This window comes from Carassius gibelio, chromosome B24 (genome assembly GCF_023724105.1).
Source record: "Carassius gibelio isolate Cgi1373 ecotype wild population from Czech Republic chromosome B24, carGib1.2-hapl.c, whole genome shotgun sequence".
In the NCBI taxonomy this organism is placed as follows: Eukaryota; Metazoa; Chordata; class Actinopteri; order Cypriniformes; family Cyprinidae; genus Carassius; species Carassius gibelio.
Genome location: NC_068419.1, coordinates 2,712,240 through 2,728,059, shown reverse-complemented (window position 1 = coordinate 2,728,059; position 15,820 = coordinate 2,712,240). Strand labels below are relative to the sequence as shown.

General features: G+C 36.7%; 1 protein-coding gene across 17 annotated transcripts in view; it reads right to left on the bottom strand.

Moving 5' to 3' along the window:
• Nucleotides 1-15,820, bottom strand: part of si:ch73-103b11.2 (myosin phosphatase Rho-interacting protein) — a 44,959-nt gene that overhangs the window by 23,267 nt on the left and 5,872 nt on the right. For 9 of the 17 annotated variants that reach the window (XM_052596598.1, XM_052596599.1, XM_052596594.1 and 6 more), the window contains exons 3-8: nucleotides 13,281-13,346; nucleotides 4,540-4,691; nucleotides 3,871-3,955; nucleotides 2,856-2,909; nucleotides 2,140-2,317; nucleotides 34-742 (exon numbers count right to left, since the gene is read on the bottom strand). In XM_052596598.1, the coding sequence (XP_052452558.1) occupies nucleotides 34-742; nucleotides 2,140-2,317; nucleotides 2,856-2,909; nucleotides 3,871-3,955; nucleotides 4,540-4,691; nucleotides 13,281-13,346 (1,244 nt within the window). The remainder of the gene's footprint in view (nucleotides 1-33; nucleotides 743-2,139; nucleotides 2,318-2,855; nucleotides 2,910-3,870; nucleotides 3,956-4,539; nucleotides 4,692-13,280; nucleotides 13,347-15,820) is intronic. The other 8 variants (XM_052596603.1, XM_052596602.1, XM_052596611.1 and 5 more) reach the window with 3 other exon arrangements.

The following is a 15,820-nucleotide window of genomic DNA, read 5'->3' as shown; positions in this document are numbered from 1 at the left end:
TTGCATGTGAATGAAACCGTACAAGGTCATCACCTGCGTTCACGTCCGAACAGCCGTTCCACTTCCTCCCTGCCCGGGCTCCTCGTGCGTGCTCGCAGCTCCTGCCGTTTCTGACTGGATCGGTATGCATCCCGGTGACTGAGTCTCCGTGCTCGGGGCACATCTGCCAGGGTGGCATAACCCTGCACACCTCGCCCCGCCCTGCCCGAGGCTCCGCCCACACAGCTCTCCGGACCCTGCTCAGAGTCTAAAGAGCTCTGAGAGGAAGACAGGGACGATGGGAGGACGTTTGCATGTGAGTTTGGACTGGAGAGCCGGTCTGGGCTGGGAAGGGGACAGAGAGTTGCATCCGAAGAGGGCGGGGAATCCAGGGCTAGAACGTGCTCCTCTGATTGGCGGAGTCTCTGTGTGTTGTGTTTGTGAGCGCAGGCGTTATGTGCAATGCTGTAAGTCTGTGTGCTAGCAAGGCTGTATGGGTCATGTGACGTGTGTTTGTGTGAGCTGATTGGAGAGCTGAAGAGCTTGTGATCAGAGGAGAGATACCTGGAGCGAGAGGAAGAGGAGGATGTGGTTGAGGAGGAAGAAAGCAGATGCTGCTGTTGCTGATGTGGTGGTGGTGAAGGCTCTTGCTCCTTCTGGCGATGCTGCTGCCGTTCCTCATCATCTTCGGGTTTCGATTTTTCCAGCGAAAAATATCCACTCTCCACCCGTGGCTTACGACCAGCACTTGCATTTCCTGAATCTGAGCGTGAGAAAGAATGAAAAATCACAGTCAGTACCTTTATAAAAATACACCAGGGTAACATTACAGCTGCCAAAATACCTAGTTACTACTGCAAAATCATACTAAATGAATCTGGGATCTCTTTCAAGCCAGTGTAAGACGTTTTCAAAATCTGTCATTTAGTTTAATAACAAGAGTGGTGACTAACAGCAGGTCACCGCAGTTTTATTGAGGTAACAATCACTGTAGAATTTTGTCTGAAATGATGGTTACTGTGGTTTTTGTGATGGCAGTGGGCAAATGTAATTAAATGTTCTTTTCTGTGTTTACCCAGAAATCTGAGGTCAACTGATTGTATTATGTGTGAAGTGGACATTTTCCTGTAAGATCAAAAAAGCCAGTTTCCTGGGGATGTAAATCATTTTTATAATCACATGTATTGAACATGATGGCATGTGACGCTACAGTCAGAGTAGATATTTAACAAGATATTAAGAAGAAAATATGACCAAAACTCACCACCACAACATAATGCAAGTGTCTGCCCATTTTTTTTTAGAGGCCATGGTTCCAGAAGCATTTTTCCCATTCAGTTCTCTCAGAGATTTTTAAAACCTCTTTGTTTAAGAGTTATAAGCCATGAACAGAACCAACTAGCCATAAATCACAACAGTACAAACTGATTTGAAGCAAAAAAAAAAAAAAAATGTGAGAGGCACAAGAATGTGACCTTAACGGCTTTAATCAGGGAAAGAACTACAATCCCATGAGGCACTGTGAATGACAATCGAAAAATGAATGTAATACTATTGATTGTGTATTTAGAAAACATATTTTGCATTTATTGCAAAATATGCACATATATACAAATATTTAAGTAGACTGATTATGCCATTTGCAGTTAGTTGACTGGTGCTTAGGGCCCTATCATACACCCGGTGCAACGCAATACACTTTGTGTTTAGATCATTAAAATAGGGCCCTAAGAGTTCTTCTCGTTGTATTTTCCTTGTTTTAATTCTCTGACTGGTGCCAGAATCAGGAGTAATGCACTTTTAACACTAGAAATTTTGCTTTTTAGGATGAACAGTTCAAATAATTCAAACTGATGTCTTCACCAAACAACAAACTTTTAGCTCACAGTGGGTCTGTCTTTAAAGGTCCATAAAGTTACAAATGAATGGGATTTTTACTTTTGGAACTTGCTACAATGTTGTGGGTGGTTGCTATGAAGTCGCTAAGGTGTGTCGAGTGGCTGTTTGAATAGAATGTTTCTGTTCTATTTTTCAAATTTGAATTTAAAATGTATTTTGTGGATTGCAAACTTTTGTTGGTTGAATGACTGGCACCCAGGTTCACACAGCATGTCATAACCTTGTTTTTGTTCATTTCTAATGAATTCTGAGTGTTGGTACCCAGCTGACTCAGGCTGCCGGTGCTGCAGCTTGTGGGTAAACTGGCTCGACTCCATGTTTCCTCCTGCCACAGGGTGGCCCTGGTGGATGGCACTCGCTCTGCGTGAGCTATAGTGCTGGGGAGACACACCATACTGCTGCTGGTACTGGTGACCGTCACCTTCGCAGGACCTGGCTCCTGAACACAGAGAGAAAGAAAGAGACATACAGACAAGCATAATATTTAACTAACCCATAGTCAAGAACAAAGAGCTCTTTGATGTCAAAAACACCTGTGTGTATGTGTGTGTGTGCAGACAGATACACACATGAATGTAACTGTCTAAACTTGCAGGCTGATAACAAATGAGCTATTGTGCCATGATTTCATACACACGCTGATTTACACTCAGCACCACACCCCACACTAAACACACACTCGCAGATTAGAGTCTGTGTCTTTCCTGTTTCCACCTGACCGCCCACTAATACCTTTTTGATTAAATCATAAAGTCACTCAGTGCATTTTTCTGCATGAAACCAAACACACACACACACACACACGCACACAAACACACACCTGCGTGAGCCACCCAGCGTCCCAGCAGAAGCACACACATGAGAATCATTTACTAGATAAATTACAATGAGGTTTCCAAAAACACCCAGAATTCATGTATTGATCAGATCCCTGTGCTGCACTCTGATTGGTTGGATCATGCTGGTCCTGGACTTACAATAAAGCCATTGATGTTCTGCTGAAAGCAATGACCTGTTAGCAGATCAGCAGCCTGACAAAACACAGGTCAAGAGGTCAGGGAAGATGTAAAGCAATCCTAACGCTACAAACACAATCTGCTTAAAACGCTTCATTAATGTATTAATTAGAGGATTGAGCAACAGAGTGCTGCGCAGGACAAAACTTGACGGGCGGGTAGAGACTTGTGTGTGCGGGATCTGGGAGAATAAGGGTGTACTCAACACTAGGCTATCTTAACAGTGCCTGAACGCATTTGACCCAAAAGCCAAGTTCGTTTGACTAGTGTGATCACTCCGTGTCATTCATTTAGCCGTCCTTGGCTCGGTTGGAAAAGGTGGGACAGAGTGCGGTTCAGTTGGGCCTGCATTCTTAGGTCCTCCCCAAATGCTCTCATTGGCTGAGATGGTCTTGACAACCATCCCAAGCCAGTACTGATCAACATCCCACCCTCTTATATAAATATATATATCAACTTTTCTCCTAATTTATGTCCTGGTTTTCCAAGCAAACTAAGCCAATAAACCATATTATCTAAGGAATATGAATAAAGGATTTTCTGAGCTACCGGTGCATGAAGATGAAGAAACACCTTCAGACTCCAGAGTAAGTTCTTTTTGCAGTCATTCACCAAATGAGGTGAGTGAAAAACTTTGCGAGGTTTTGCATGTAGGTGTGTGTGTGTGTGAGTTTGTAATTGTAGTTCAAGAATAAAGACAAATCTCATGATTTGTACAGCAAAACTCACATCTGTTACAACCAGACGAGGACACTAATTCCAAACTCTAATAGATACAACACTGGTCTTTTTAATTTTGGTCTAGTGATGGTTTAGCTGGAGGACTAACAAGTTACCCAGTAATATACTGGCAAAAATGCTTGCTGTTTAAGCTAGTTAAAGCTAAAACTAAAACGTTTAAGCTGATTTTAAGTGACTAAATGATTCATCTGGGGTGAAATTGTTCTTTTAAAACCTCTCGAGTATATACGTGTACCTGTGGCGTTGGTGTTTCCACTTTCCGTTTCTTCTTCTGGTTTTGTTTGTTGGTTCGTGGGAACACCATCAGAGCCTCCTGCCACCTTAAGACACAAACAACGCTTGGGAATTATTTCAAAACACAATTAGTTAATAATTGCTTATATAATTATATAGTCTGAATGATGAGTGTAGTTCACTAATTACAATCAGTGAGTGATCATATATTTTATGTCTTAAAACCAAACCCATATCAAGCTTTACCAGATGAACAAATGAGATAAACACAAATTGTCCTTTTAATTAGGATCATGACGTTCATAAATAAAAACTCTTTTGTGTTTCTTGCCAGTTTTGACATCTCGATTATAAATTGCTTGATATTGCACATTTGTACTGTAAGTCACTTTAGATAAAAGCGTCTGCTAAATGAGTAAATGTTAATGATTAAATGCATGCAAGTCACAATTAAATCTCCAATAGTTCAAAGTGAGAATGTGCATGCAGAAATGAAAGGGAAAAGATGTTTTTTTACTCAAACATAATTAATCGTGGGATGTTAAATTTACATTTTTGTCCCTCAGAAGCTCATCACATCATATCTTATGATAAACTGTGACAAAATATCTTATGATAAACTGTGAGATATGAATGAATGATGCTTCATCTGTGTGTGTGTGAGACTCACCCATGTATGATCTCTTTGCTCTCAGCACGTATGTAATGGTCTTTCTCTGGCGTGCAGATGCACAGCGAGTGTTTCTGACCCGTCCGGCTCTCACCGTCCACAACATCCACACACTGATTCAGGTTTATGGTGCCCTGTGGAAGAGTGCTGGCCTGAAACACACACACACACTCAATTAGATACATAAACACATTTGATAACAATAATAAATGTTTCTTAAAAAGCATATCAGAATGATTTCTTAAGATCATGTGACACTGAAGACTGGAGTAGTGATGCTGAAAATACAGCTTTGATCACAGGAATAAATTATATTTTAAAATATATTCACATAGAAAATGGTTCTTTTAAATTGTAATAATATTTCAAAATTATTCTGTTTTACTGTATTTTTAATCAAATAAATGCAGCCTAAGTGAGCATTCAGAAACATTAAAACTGACTCTTGAGCTGCAGTTCAAGCTAAATATATCCAATCACACGTGTTATGTCTGATTTTAATCAAGTATGTCTACATAAATAATGTCATGAATAATGCTTTGTACAAAAAACCTCAACAACAACAAAATCTCCAATTCATCATTTGACGAAGTCAGACAAGATGTGTTTGATTACGCGGGTTTAGTTTGATGAATGATTTATGAATTACATAAAATAAGAGCATATTCTTTTAGAATTATTAGATTAGGTTATTCTAATTATAATTGGCTTAATATCAAATCAACAGAAGTCTATGCTACGTGCTCATTTAGGTAGGTAGTGTAAGTAAACATGTGTGTTTGTGTAAACGTGGTGCACATGACCTCCCTCAAACACACACCACAAAAACACCACAAACTGGTTCATTCTCTCTGTATTTGTCATTCCCTGACGATCTCATCCAAGTTTCTCTCTCACCTTCTTTCACAACATCTCTCGATATTTTACTACTTGTTCAAGACTAGTTGCAAAATTCCTTCTTTGTTGTGCAGCCAGCATTAACACACTCTCTCTCTCACACACACACACACACACAATAACTCTTTCAATGGGAAAGACTGACACACACAGAAACAGTGACCAAGCAACACACACATACTCATCAGAAATTTGGAAAGACGAACAGCACAAAACCCTGAAAAAAAGAAAAAAAACAGGCGTTTCTTTTCCAAGGTTGAGTTTCCAGCTTCCTTTTAATGGCTTGTTTACCATGTTTCACTCCGGTGCTGCTGTTGAACGAGTTTGTTTGTTTTAAAACCACTGATGACACGATGCCGACACGTCTGAGTGATGACAGCGGAGGTGCAGATAAGGCTGCTGAGGCATCATGGGACAAATTCAAGTTCCATAAAAGAGACATCATCCATTTTTAAAGAACTGTGGGGGGTTTTAGTCTACGTAATAATCCCAGCAGGGTTCACTCGCAGCCAGAAAAACCCTTCACCTCCCTTATCATGTGGCCTAACCAAACCTGACATCTATCAGCTGCTTGCTTTCTGTTTTTCAGAGTGAACTGCTTCATATAGTAACATATTTATTATGACATACCTTCTGATTGAGCATTTTCATTTCTTATTCAAAAATACTCTTCGCAGCATACATTGAACTGTTCATGTTCAAAGTCAACAAACACATTTTATTACAGACTGATTTTCTGTGAATCATATTTGCAGATCAAAGTTCCTCGAGCACAAATATTGTGTTTGACTTCTGCCCTCTATTTACTGCCAGACTAGTTCCAACTAACTAACCACCGCTGAACTCGTTCATCCACCACCTGTGCTCATTGTGGTGCTACATATTTAAAATAATAATAATAATAATAATAATAATAATAAAAAGTGACATTTAGATCTGGAACCACGTTTGAAAGTATATGTGCTCCTGCAGTTTAACAAATTCATTTAAAAAAGTATTCATACTCTATGTAGTTCACTAATAAGTTCATTAAAACTTCCAGTTTTAAAAGTAATTTTAAATTAAATTTACATTTTAAAATTTAAATTGTAATCATTGTAACATTCTATAATTCACCTGAAAAAAAAAAAATTATATATATATATATATATATATATATATATATATATTTTTTTTTTTTTTTTTTTTTTTTTTTTTAAGTTTAAAATAATTGTACTTTAAAAAACTAAACATTATTTTCAGGTGAATTATAGAATGCTACAATGATTACAGCAGGGCACTTCTTGAAACTTTGTCAACTAATCATAAAAAATATTATCTAGATCACCTTTGACCTAAATGGTTAAATGGTTTATTTAATTTAAGTTAAATAAAAAAATTGTGGACACACTTTATTTCAAAGTCCAATTCTCACTATTATCTAACATATTTGTCTCAATAAACTAATCTGATTCTTATTAATACTTAGGTAGTTGTTTAAGTTTAGATATGGGGTAGGGTTAAGATATCTTAAATATGGTCATGCAAAAAAAAAGGAATTAATAAGCGCTTATAAGTCAATTCACCTTTATTTATATAAGGCTTTTAACAAAAGAGATTGTGTCAAAGCAACTGAACAACATTAATTAGGAAAAAAGTGTGTCAATAATGCTAAATGACAGTTAAAGGCAGTATAAGTTCTAATGAACATCCAATATGCTAGAAATATTAATGCTAGATAATAGTGGGAATTGGTTCTTAGGAAAAAGTGACTACATTTTATCAAAAAAACCCAGTTTGGAAATCTCTGGTCTAAACGGTTAATAAACTAGGAAAAGAAAGACATGCGAATGAAGTGGGAACGTTGTGATGATGATGATAAATCGCATTAAAACTCCTCTAGTGCTGCTCTGCGTCCCGTTGTCTTTAGAGAAGTGTCTCTGGGAACGCTGCCCGACTGACTGAGCGTTTTTTTACGCAACACAAAGAGACTGCTGAATCTGTGTTCAGCAAAGCCATGTCCACAGGTCAGCATCAGGGGGCGATTCTGGTGAACGGGTCACTGAGAACAGGCATTACAGCATGTGCGTTCAATAACCGGCCGTTTAATCGCAACACAAGCATGCATTCACACACAGATGCAACTGGTCTGAAAATAGCAGCCAGGCTTCTGTTGTAATCTTCCTCTCATCCTGTTCTTCCCTCCTACACATGTCTCTCTCTTTCTCATGGCTCTAAGTCCAACGGGGGCGGACAGCAGAGGAAGAGGAAGGTGAACGAGAGGATGATAGGGAGACGAAAAGGCTGTCAACTGATTTTAAATATGCAGCTATATTAATTATGTAGCCGAACATGCTGATTAATTCATGAAAGTACTCCACTCATTGCATACATCACCCACAAAATAATACTAAATAAGCACCATCCTACATTTTTTTTCAATTGAATATCATGTTTCAAATTATATATCACAATTTCATTTTCACTTTAAAGTTCATTTAAAATTCAATTTAATGTTGTTGTATTTCCTATTGAGATGTACAAACCCGTATATTGGGTCAGTTTACCAGATGTCGAATGCTTATTTGGTGACAAGGTTAACATTTGTAAACAACATCAGTTAACATGGATAATACTTTTAAGCATTTATTAATCTTTGTTAAATGTACATTTAAACATTCATTAATATATCATTAAAATCAAAGGTTGTTAATTTTATTTAATGGAGCTCAGCTAACATGAACTAACAGTACAGTTCGATTTTTTATTAAATGATATTATCAAAGATGAATAAACACTAAATAAATGTGTTGCTAATTTTTAGATAGTGATAGTTAATGTATTAACTAAAGTAACTAATGGGAATTTATTTAGCAAACATAAGTAAAAGAGAGAAGTGGTGCAACTGATCATTAATCTCACAGTTCGGATCATATTACATGTTTTGAATCACAGATCGAGTAATTTTCTTTATTTTTTAACACTAAGCACTTCATCGGGACCACAGCAAAAACTAATTGCTTAATATTTTCACAGACAAGTGAACAGTCCGTAATAAAATGAGAACAAATAAACAAATTATAACTAAAAAAAGGGACAGTTTAAGAGAGTCAGTGGGGTCCAAACAACAACAAACTTCCTCTGTACTGACAAAAACACAGTCATGTTTTCATAATATCTTCTTTTGTGTTCTGTTGAAGAATGAAGGTTGGTTTGGAGAGACATGAAAGTGATTAAACAATGACTGAATTCTTCCTTTAATGTTCTGAATAATCCTTGATGGTCCTAAACAAGCCTTTCTGCTTATTTTTCAGTAGATTTAGGGGTTTCTTAGACATGTTTTCTAATATTCACCGCTACATTCTGTATAGTAAGGTTTGAGTGGTCATTATGGAAACACATGCTGAAGAGCAGCTCTAAATATAGTGTGAGACTCTAAACGTGTTCAAGCATTAGGCGTCCAGTCCACACCAGACATCCTGACCTCTCACGAGACCTTTTCATCCACTTCAGCACCTGTTTCTGAAGGGACCGAAACCCTGCTGATGACATCAAAACACACACTCACACGACTAAATCATCTGCATTAGAAAGCATTTCAAGAGAGTCTGTGTGTGTGTGTGTGTGTGTGTGTGTGTGTGTGTGTGTGTGTGTGTGTAACAAATAGCAGTGCTGTTAGTCTGAATTAAACAACAACTCTATCTGTGTTATTTTAATATTATTTGTGTGCTATTACAGAATTTATTAATGTTTTGAACTAGCTTTTTATTTCCATCTTTTATAAATTTTAAGTTTTAGTAATTTTGTTTCATGTGTAAATCATTGTGTTTACTTTTAGTGTAGTTTAATCTTTTTCAATTTAGTTTTATTTAGTACTTCAGTTTAAAATTACATTTTTTGTAGGCAATGCAACATTTCTCATTTTCATTCAGGTTTTTCATGTGATATCTTATATCTTAATTTCAATTACCATATATATATATATATATAGTTACTTCATATTAATTACATAATTACATATTACAATTACATTAAAACACTTAAAATGCACAAATTCACTTTATTTCTTATTTAAATGTGCTGCAGGGATTCCCAAACTTTTTTTTTTGTCAGCAGAACATCTTTCACTAAATATATTTACTTCAAGATTTTAAGGTAACTAATTTTTTTTTTTTTACATTTTCATGTTCATGTAACAAATTAACATTTTTAATGTAATGGTTTTATGATTTAATTGATTGCTTTTCATTAAACTTGATGTAATAATGCACTATAATGTTGTTTCTAACAACAAATAGAATATATTTTCTTATTTTAATACAAGATTATGCTATTTAAATAATGTGTTAAACGACTAGGGTCAAAAGTAATCCAAAAGTAATACAGAAGTAGTGAGATTATATTACATAAAATGTGTAATGTAACAGATATCGTTACTAACTACAATATTAACCATGTAATTTGCAATCAGTGATGGACTATCCTACAATTTGTGCACTGGCCACTGGTTACCATTCACTTTAGTCTTTCCCAAAATTAGACATGACCTAAGAAACAGTAGGGGAGAACCGGGGCGAAAGTAACACGGGACGAAAGTAACAAAGCGATTTGCTCCGAGCCTCTTTCTGCATTTGCATTCCCAGCTATGTCAGCATGTTCAGCATGCAATCTAGGGCTGCACGATATTGGGAAAAATTTACATTGCGATATTTTATTTTTCTGCGATATATATTGCGATATGAAATAAAAAACTTTTCTTACAAACAAAAATGGGGTGAGCACACTTACATTCTCATTTTAAATGATTTAAACATCGACACCATCGTGTCAATTGATTAATATGCGCGAGGGAGAGAGAGCAAGACAGCGCTCGTGTTGTTTGAAGACATTGAGTGTGCGGCCAGGGCTCGCTTTGCGCGCGCGCACGCTCTCTCTCTCAGGCCTGTGACAGGTTCAATATAAATAGGCGTCAGCTCTATTTCTAGCATGCACGTGTTTTCCGTGTTTTGTCTCATGCAGGCAGTCTGCAAGATCTAACCTGTTAACATCGGAGCCGAATTAAAAACGGACACGCCACGCAGCTGAGACGCTTGCGCCACGCATCTAGTGTGTCGCCGGCCGCGCGCTCGCGCTTTCTCTCTCTCGCACTTTCTCTCTCTCGCGCACGCTCTTTGGCCCATACAGTTAATGAATAACGGATCAACTACGACAGCCTACATCGCACATCCTGCGATGTGACTATCGTGGATTTGTACATCGCGATATCGATGCTTAAACAACACATCGTGCAGCCCTAATGCAATCCTTGACGGAGCTGAGAAATATCACGCGATTTCCTCATCGAGTTAGGTCCGTAAAACTGTTTTCGAGTACAAAAAGTAAATTATTGGAGCGGTAATTTTTTTTTATTAGTCGTGTTGTTTTTCTTGTTTCATTTGTCAAAGTAATGATCAATCTACAGGTTATTTAGTGTTATTGAGGTTAAATGTCAGGAGTTCCTGTCGGGACGAAAGTAACAGTTGTTACTTTTGTCCCGCTACAGTCAGAAAAATATTTATTTTGTTCCAGTGCAAGCTATACTGTAAATTTCTATGTCTTGCATCATTTCTTACAAATGTTTATGTCATATTATACCAAAAGAATATGTCTTATTGAGGGTCAGAAAGACAGACAGAGGTCTGGTTTTATCCAGATGTTTTTGAGAGGGTGTTTCTGGACATAGATGAACATCACTCTCTGGGCAGCTGCTACATCACATTTATATTTAGGTTTTAGCCATATCTTAGCCTTTACACCTCCACCTGTGAATTTGCAGTGTTTCCAGATGTTTTAATGCACATTTTTAATTTATGCATAAAAACAACTGGATGGAAACATAAATAGGCCTACTGTTACATTGTGTTTAGAGTTTTTTTTATTATGCTAATGTGATTACATTTTTATATTGTGCATTCTGTATAATTTTTTTATTATTATATAAAAATACATGAAATTTACAATAAAAAAATACAGTCAGGTTTTAAGACATCTGATGAAACTTAAACTTAAATTTAAAATGAAAATATGAACATGTAATTTTTGAAAAGATAAAGGACAAAATATGTTTGCAGTTATTTATTAAAAAGGTCACAATTAGGTATACTTAAGAAAAATAAGACTAACAGAAAAAAATCTAGCTTATATTGTTGTGTTACTTTTGACCCACCTGTGTGTTACTTTCGTCCCAACCGATGGGGTTGAAAGTAACAATGTGCAACTTATGTTCAAAGTGAAATAATACTGAAGTCTTTCTACATTTCTACAAAATACCACCTGGTATTGCTAGACCACACTTCTGACTTACTGGCCACAGCAGAAATATATCTGAAAAATGGTACTTTCGCCCCTGCTCTCCCCTACAAGCAACTGACTGCAATGTCCATCAATCATAGCCTCGTTTGTGTCAAGTTAAACACAGCATCTGACTACAGTCTGTATCTACTAGAGAATATTATCACTCTCTTATCAAATACTTCTTATTTGTTCTTCTTTCTCTCTCGGCTGCGAGCGCTTCTCCAGTAATGTGTACATTTATCTCTGTTCCTGGATGTCTGAGTGTAGGAGGGAAGTGGGCACAGATGGATTGTGGGTAGCTTTCGAATGCAGCGCCGCTTCACCCACCCACATACATACTCACATAGAGATCATCATCATCCAAGCCGGATCAGACCTGGCCTTCATCAGTTAAGCAATGATGGACTTTATGTTCATTTAGTTCCAGAATCACACTTATGTAAACACACACACACACACACACACACACACAAAAGAACTCACGATCACGTGTGGGCTGAAGTGGTGCTTAATAAGAATCACAAACACGCATGAATGCAAATAGAGCCAAACTGCTTTTCATCCTTTATGCTGCTCTTTGTACATCCATCACTCACTTCCCTCGTCCTCTCCGAGAGAAAGAGAGATGAAAGAGAAGTGAATGAGATGAGCGAACAGAAGAGGAGGAACCAGCCATCAGCTGAAAATACACCTCTGTATATGAAAGCCTTTAATGATATTCTAGATTCACCTTATGACTGAGTTATTTGATCTGAAATGGCTTGCATGAAATGCCTTTTCAGTCAAAATATCCATCATTTCAGCCATCTTTGCCAAGAAGATAAGGAATATTCCTGGTTTAGTACAAGTTAAGCTCAATTTGTGGAGTCAATTAACAGAAAAAACAACGTCAGCATCTTAAAAACAAAAACAAATGATTAATCTGGTTTACAGCAAAGCACTTACAATGGAAGTGAATGGACAATCTGTAACATTCAATGTTTCAATCTTACGTCATATGTTTTGTGTAAACAAAACAAAACAAAAAACAATACCTAAAACCCTAAAAAGACCCAGAAATGACAAGAATGATTAGACAGCTCAAATAATACACAATAACATTTAATTTTAAGTGCTTTTATAAAACTAAGAGCTTCAAAATTTTAATACCTCTAAAAATTGGCCCCATTCACATCCACTGTAACCCAGATTTTGGTTTTTCTAAAGAAAAACAAGGACAAGCTGAACTTGTATTGAACTTGGCATATCCTTCAAAATATTCAATGAAAGAAATACTTTCAAATGCTGTAAAGTTGTGCACTAAATGAAGTAGTATGCCATTAGGAACATCGTGTTCTCTCTCACGATTATGCATCATGAATCCCTGAATCCAGCCATATTATACCAAACAATGCATATACAAACACACACAACATACAACAGACAGGCAGCAACATAAACACCCTGAAGGTCTGTCCACACAGAGCCGCCCACATACTGCAGACAGAACATGGCATCAAGTACACAACCGTATGAGAATAGTACACACTCACCATGTCATCCAGCGCGTAACGCAGGAGTCCATGCTCATACAGAAGGAAAAAACGCCTCTGCCATTTCTGCAAGAGAAGACATTGACACTGCATGAGTGAAAGTGATGCCACCTTCATGTTTTAGTTCTGGAAAGAGTTTTAAGTTTGACTTAAGTGTCTGAATAGCTTTTTAGGGCCAGTTTATATAAAGGATAATGTATATATCATCACACAAGCTGATTGATATGGTACCTGCATGACTGATTTACAGAAGTCAACTGGCATTTTCCTCAAATAATAAACATTTTCTGTTTTCAAATATGTTCATTTGGGGTAAATATTTAGTGATAATTTATTTTATTTACAAACACAATATATTGTGTGTATTTATTTATTTATTGACTTTGGAGATTAGCACTAGCCATTTGTTTGACCACCTCATCCTACACGTACATACTTGTATATACTACATATTATTTGGGTTATTTTTATCATCTTTCCATTGTTTGTCAATCTGTGATTTCCTGTTTGCTGTCGAATCGTTTCTCATCCCACAAACTCCCTCCTGCTGTTTCTCATGAGTTCAGCTTGAGAGAGAATGAGAGTGAGTCAGCGACTCTACGGCCCCCTCAAACACACACACACACACACACACACACACACACACACACACACACACACACACACACACACACTTGACTCTTCGTCCCTTAACAAGCATTCATACTGTCCAGTAAACACACACACATACACACACATACGACTTGTTTGTCCCTTAACAAGCATGCATACTGTCCAGTAAGCACACACACACACACACACACACTTGACTCGTTCGTCCCTTTAACAAGCATGCATACTGTACAGTACAGTATGTGATAATAGTGCCCCTGTTTATAAAGAGTGCATAGAAAAGGTTCTTTATTTTGTCCTACGAATGAAATTTAGAATGTTTGTAAGTACAAAAAAATATGTATTTATCAAACATGTGCAAACGTGTGCACCAGTAAGTAATCATTGTTAATAAATCCCACTTTTTCTTAAAGGGACAATAAGTAACTTTTTAGGTATTTTATTATCTAAAATCAATATTTTTATTCATAAATATGCCCCTCAATGGTGTACAAATACCTATGCCAATGTTTAAACTAATCCTCGTAAATGAAGAATTAATTATCTTTATATACATGGGACGGGTAGGTCGACGGAGGCTTCCATGTAGTTCCGCCATCTTGCAAAACTATAATAGCAGAGAGGAAACGTAATAAAAGGAAACGTGACCGTAGATTACAGAAAACAAGAGTTAATGCCGGGGAAGCTTTTTCTAGGTGGAAAGAGCTAATGCTGGATAAAGATTTCAAAAGAGACGCTGAAGTGGCCAGTTTTCTTCTCGACAGGTAAGTCAGTGTTACAATCTATATTACATTATTTTTTTATATCTAACAATGCACATTATTCAGAAAATATAACGTATAAAGAAGACATAACTACTAATTACAATATTTCATGTTTTCCACAGTCAGTAATTCATACTGTAACATTCGTTTGTTTATGGTCATGTTGCAGTTTGTTTGAAATAACACACCTGTTCACCTGAAGGAAAACTTGACGAAGTGCTATTAGAAGACATCCCGTCAAAGCTTTTTGGTACATATCGCCTACCGTAGATGCAACGCGCATTTGAAAAAGCGAGGCGCTGGAGAGCAAAATTAGTTTGAATGCAAAATACAATTTCACCACTAGATGGGAGTAATTCCTACTTACTGTCCCTTTAAGCACCATGCTCGATCATGTTCCTGGTCATTTTCATTCAGATATCCCTCCAATAAACCATATATGATGATAAAAAAAACCTCCCTTTATTATCACGTGAACATATACGTCCTCACCGAAGAAGAAGCCACTCGGTGTTCTCAAACACGTTCTCTGCCCAACGCATGGTTCGCCAAATCTTCCAGCAAAGCGAGATCAGCCATGACCATATGACTACATTTTAAATTGACTACTGTCCTTCATAGCTTTTCACTCTAATTGTGCAAATGTTTAAATTGAAATATGAAAATATTAATTGAGTATTTGCAATTAAAGGACACATACGGCAGCACTTTCTTGTTGTAGTGTCGCCATTCTACCACTAGATTCTCTGCATAAGCATTTACACACATTCTTATGTATAAGATCCCACACATCTGTGCATACACACTGTTGATAAATATTATGCATGACATCTAATATGTTCTTTAATATATTAAACGGCACTAACAATCATAATTTATCTCACGTTTGTTAAGATGGATTTTTTTTATGTCCGAGCTTCCAGAGAGCCAATGACATGCATGTATAATTAACCATAATACATATATTACATAATTAAAACATACATTTTGAATTAAATAACTGACTAATAAATTATAAAAGAAACATTCATAAATATAGCTTTAAAATAAGACCATATAATAATCATGCTCTAGAACTGATCTTAAATTATTTTACTAACTTCATAATCAAAGAAATTGAATTGATAATCAAAATTTTTGTATTATTTTTAATTGTATTAACAA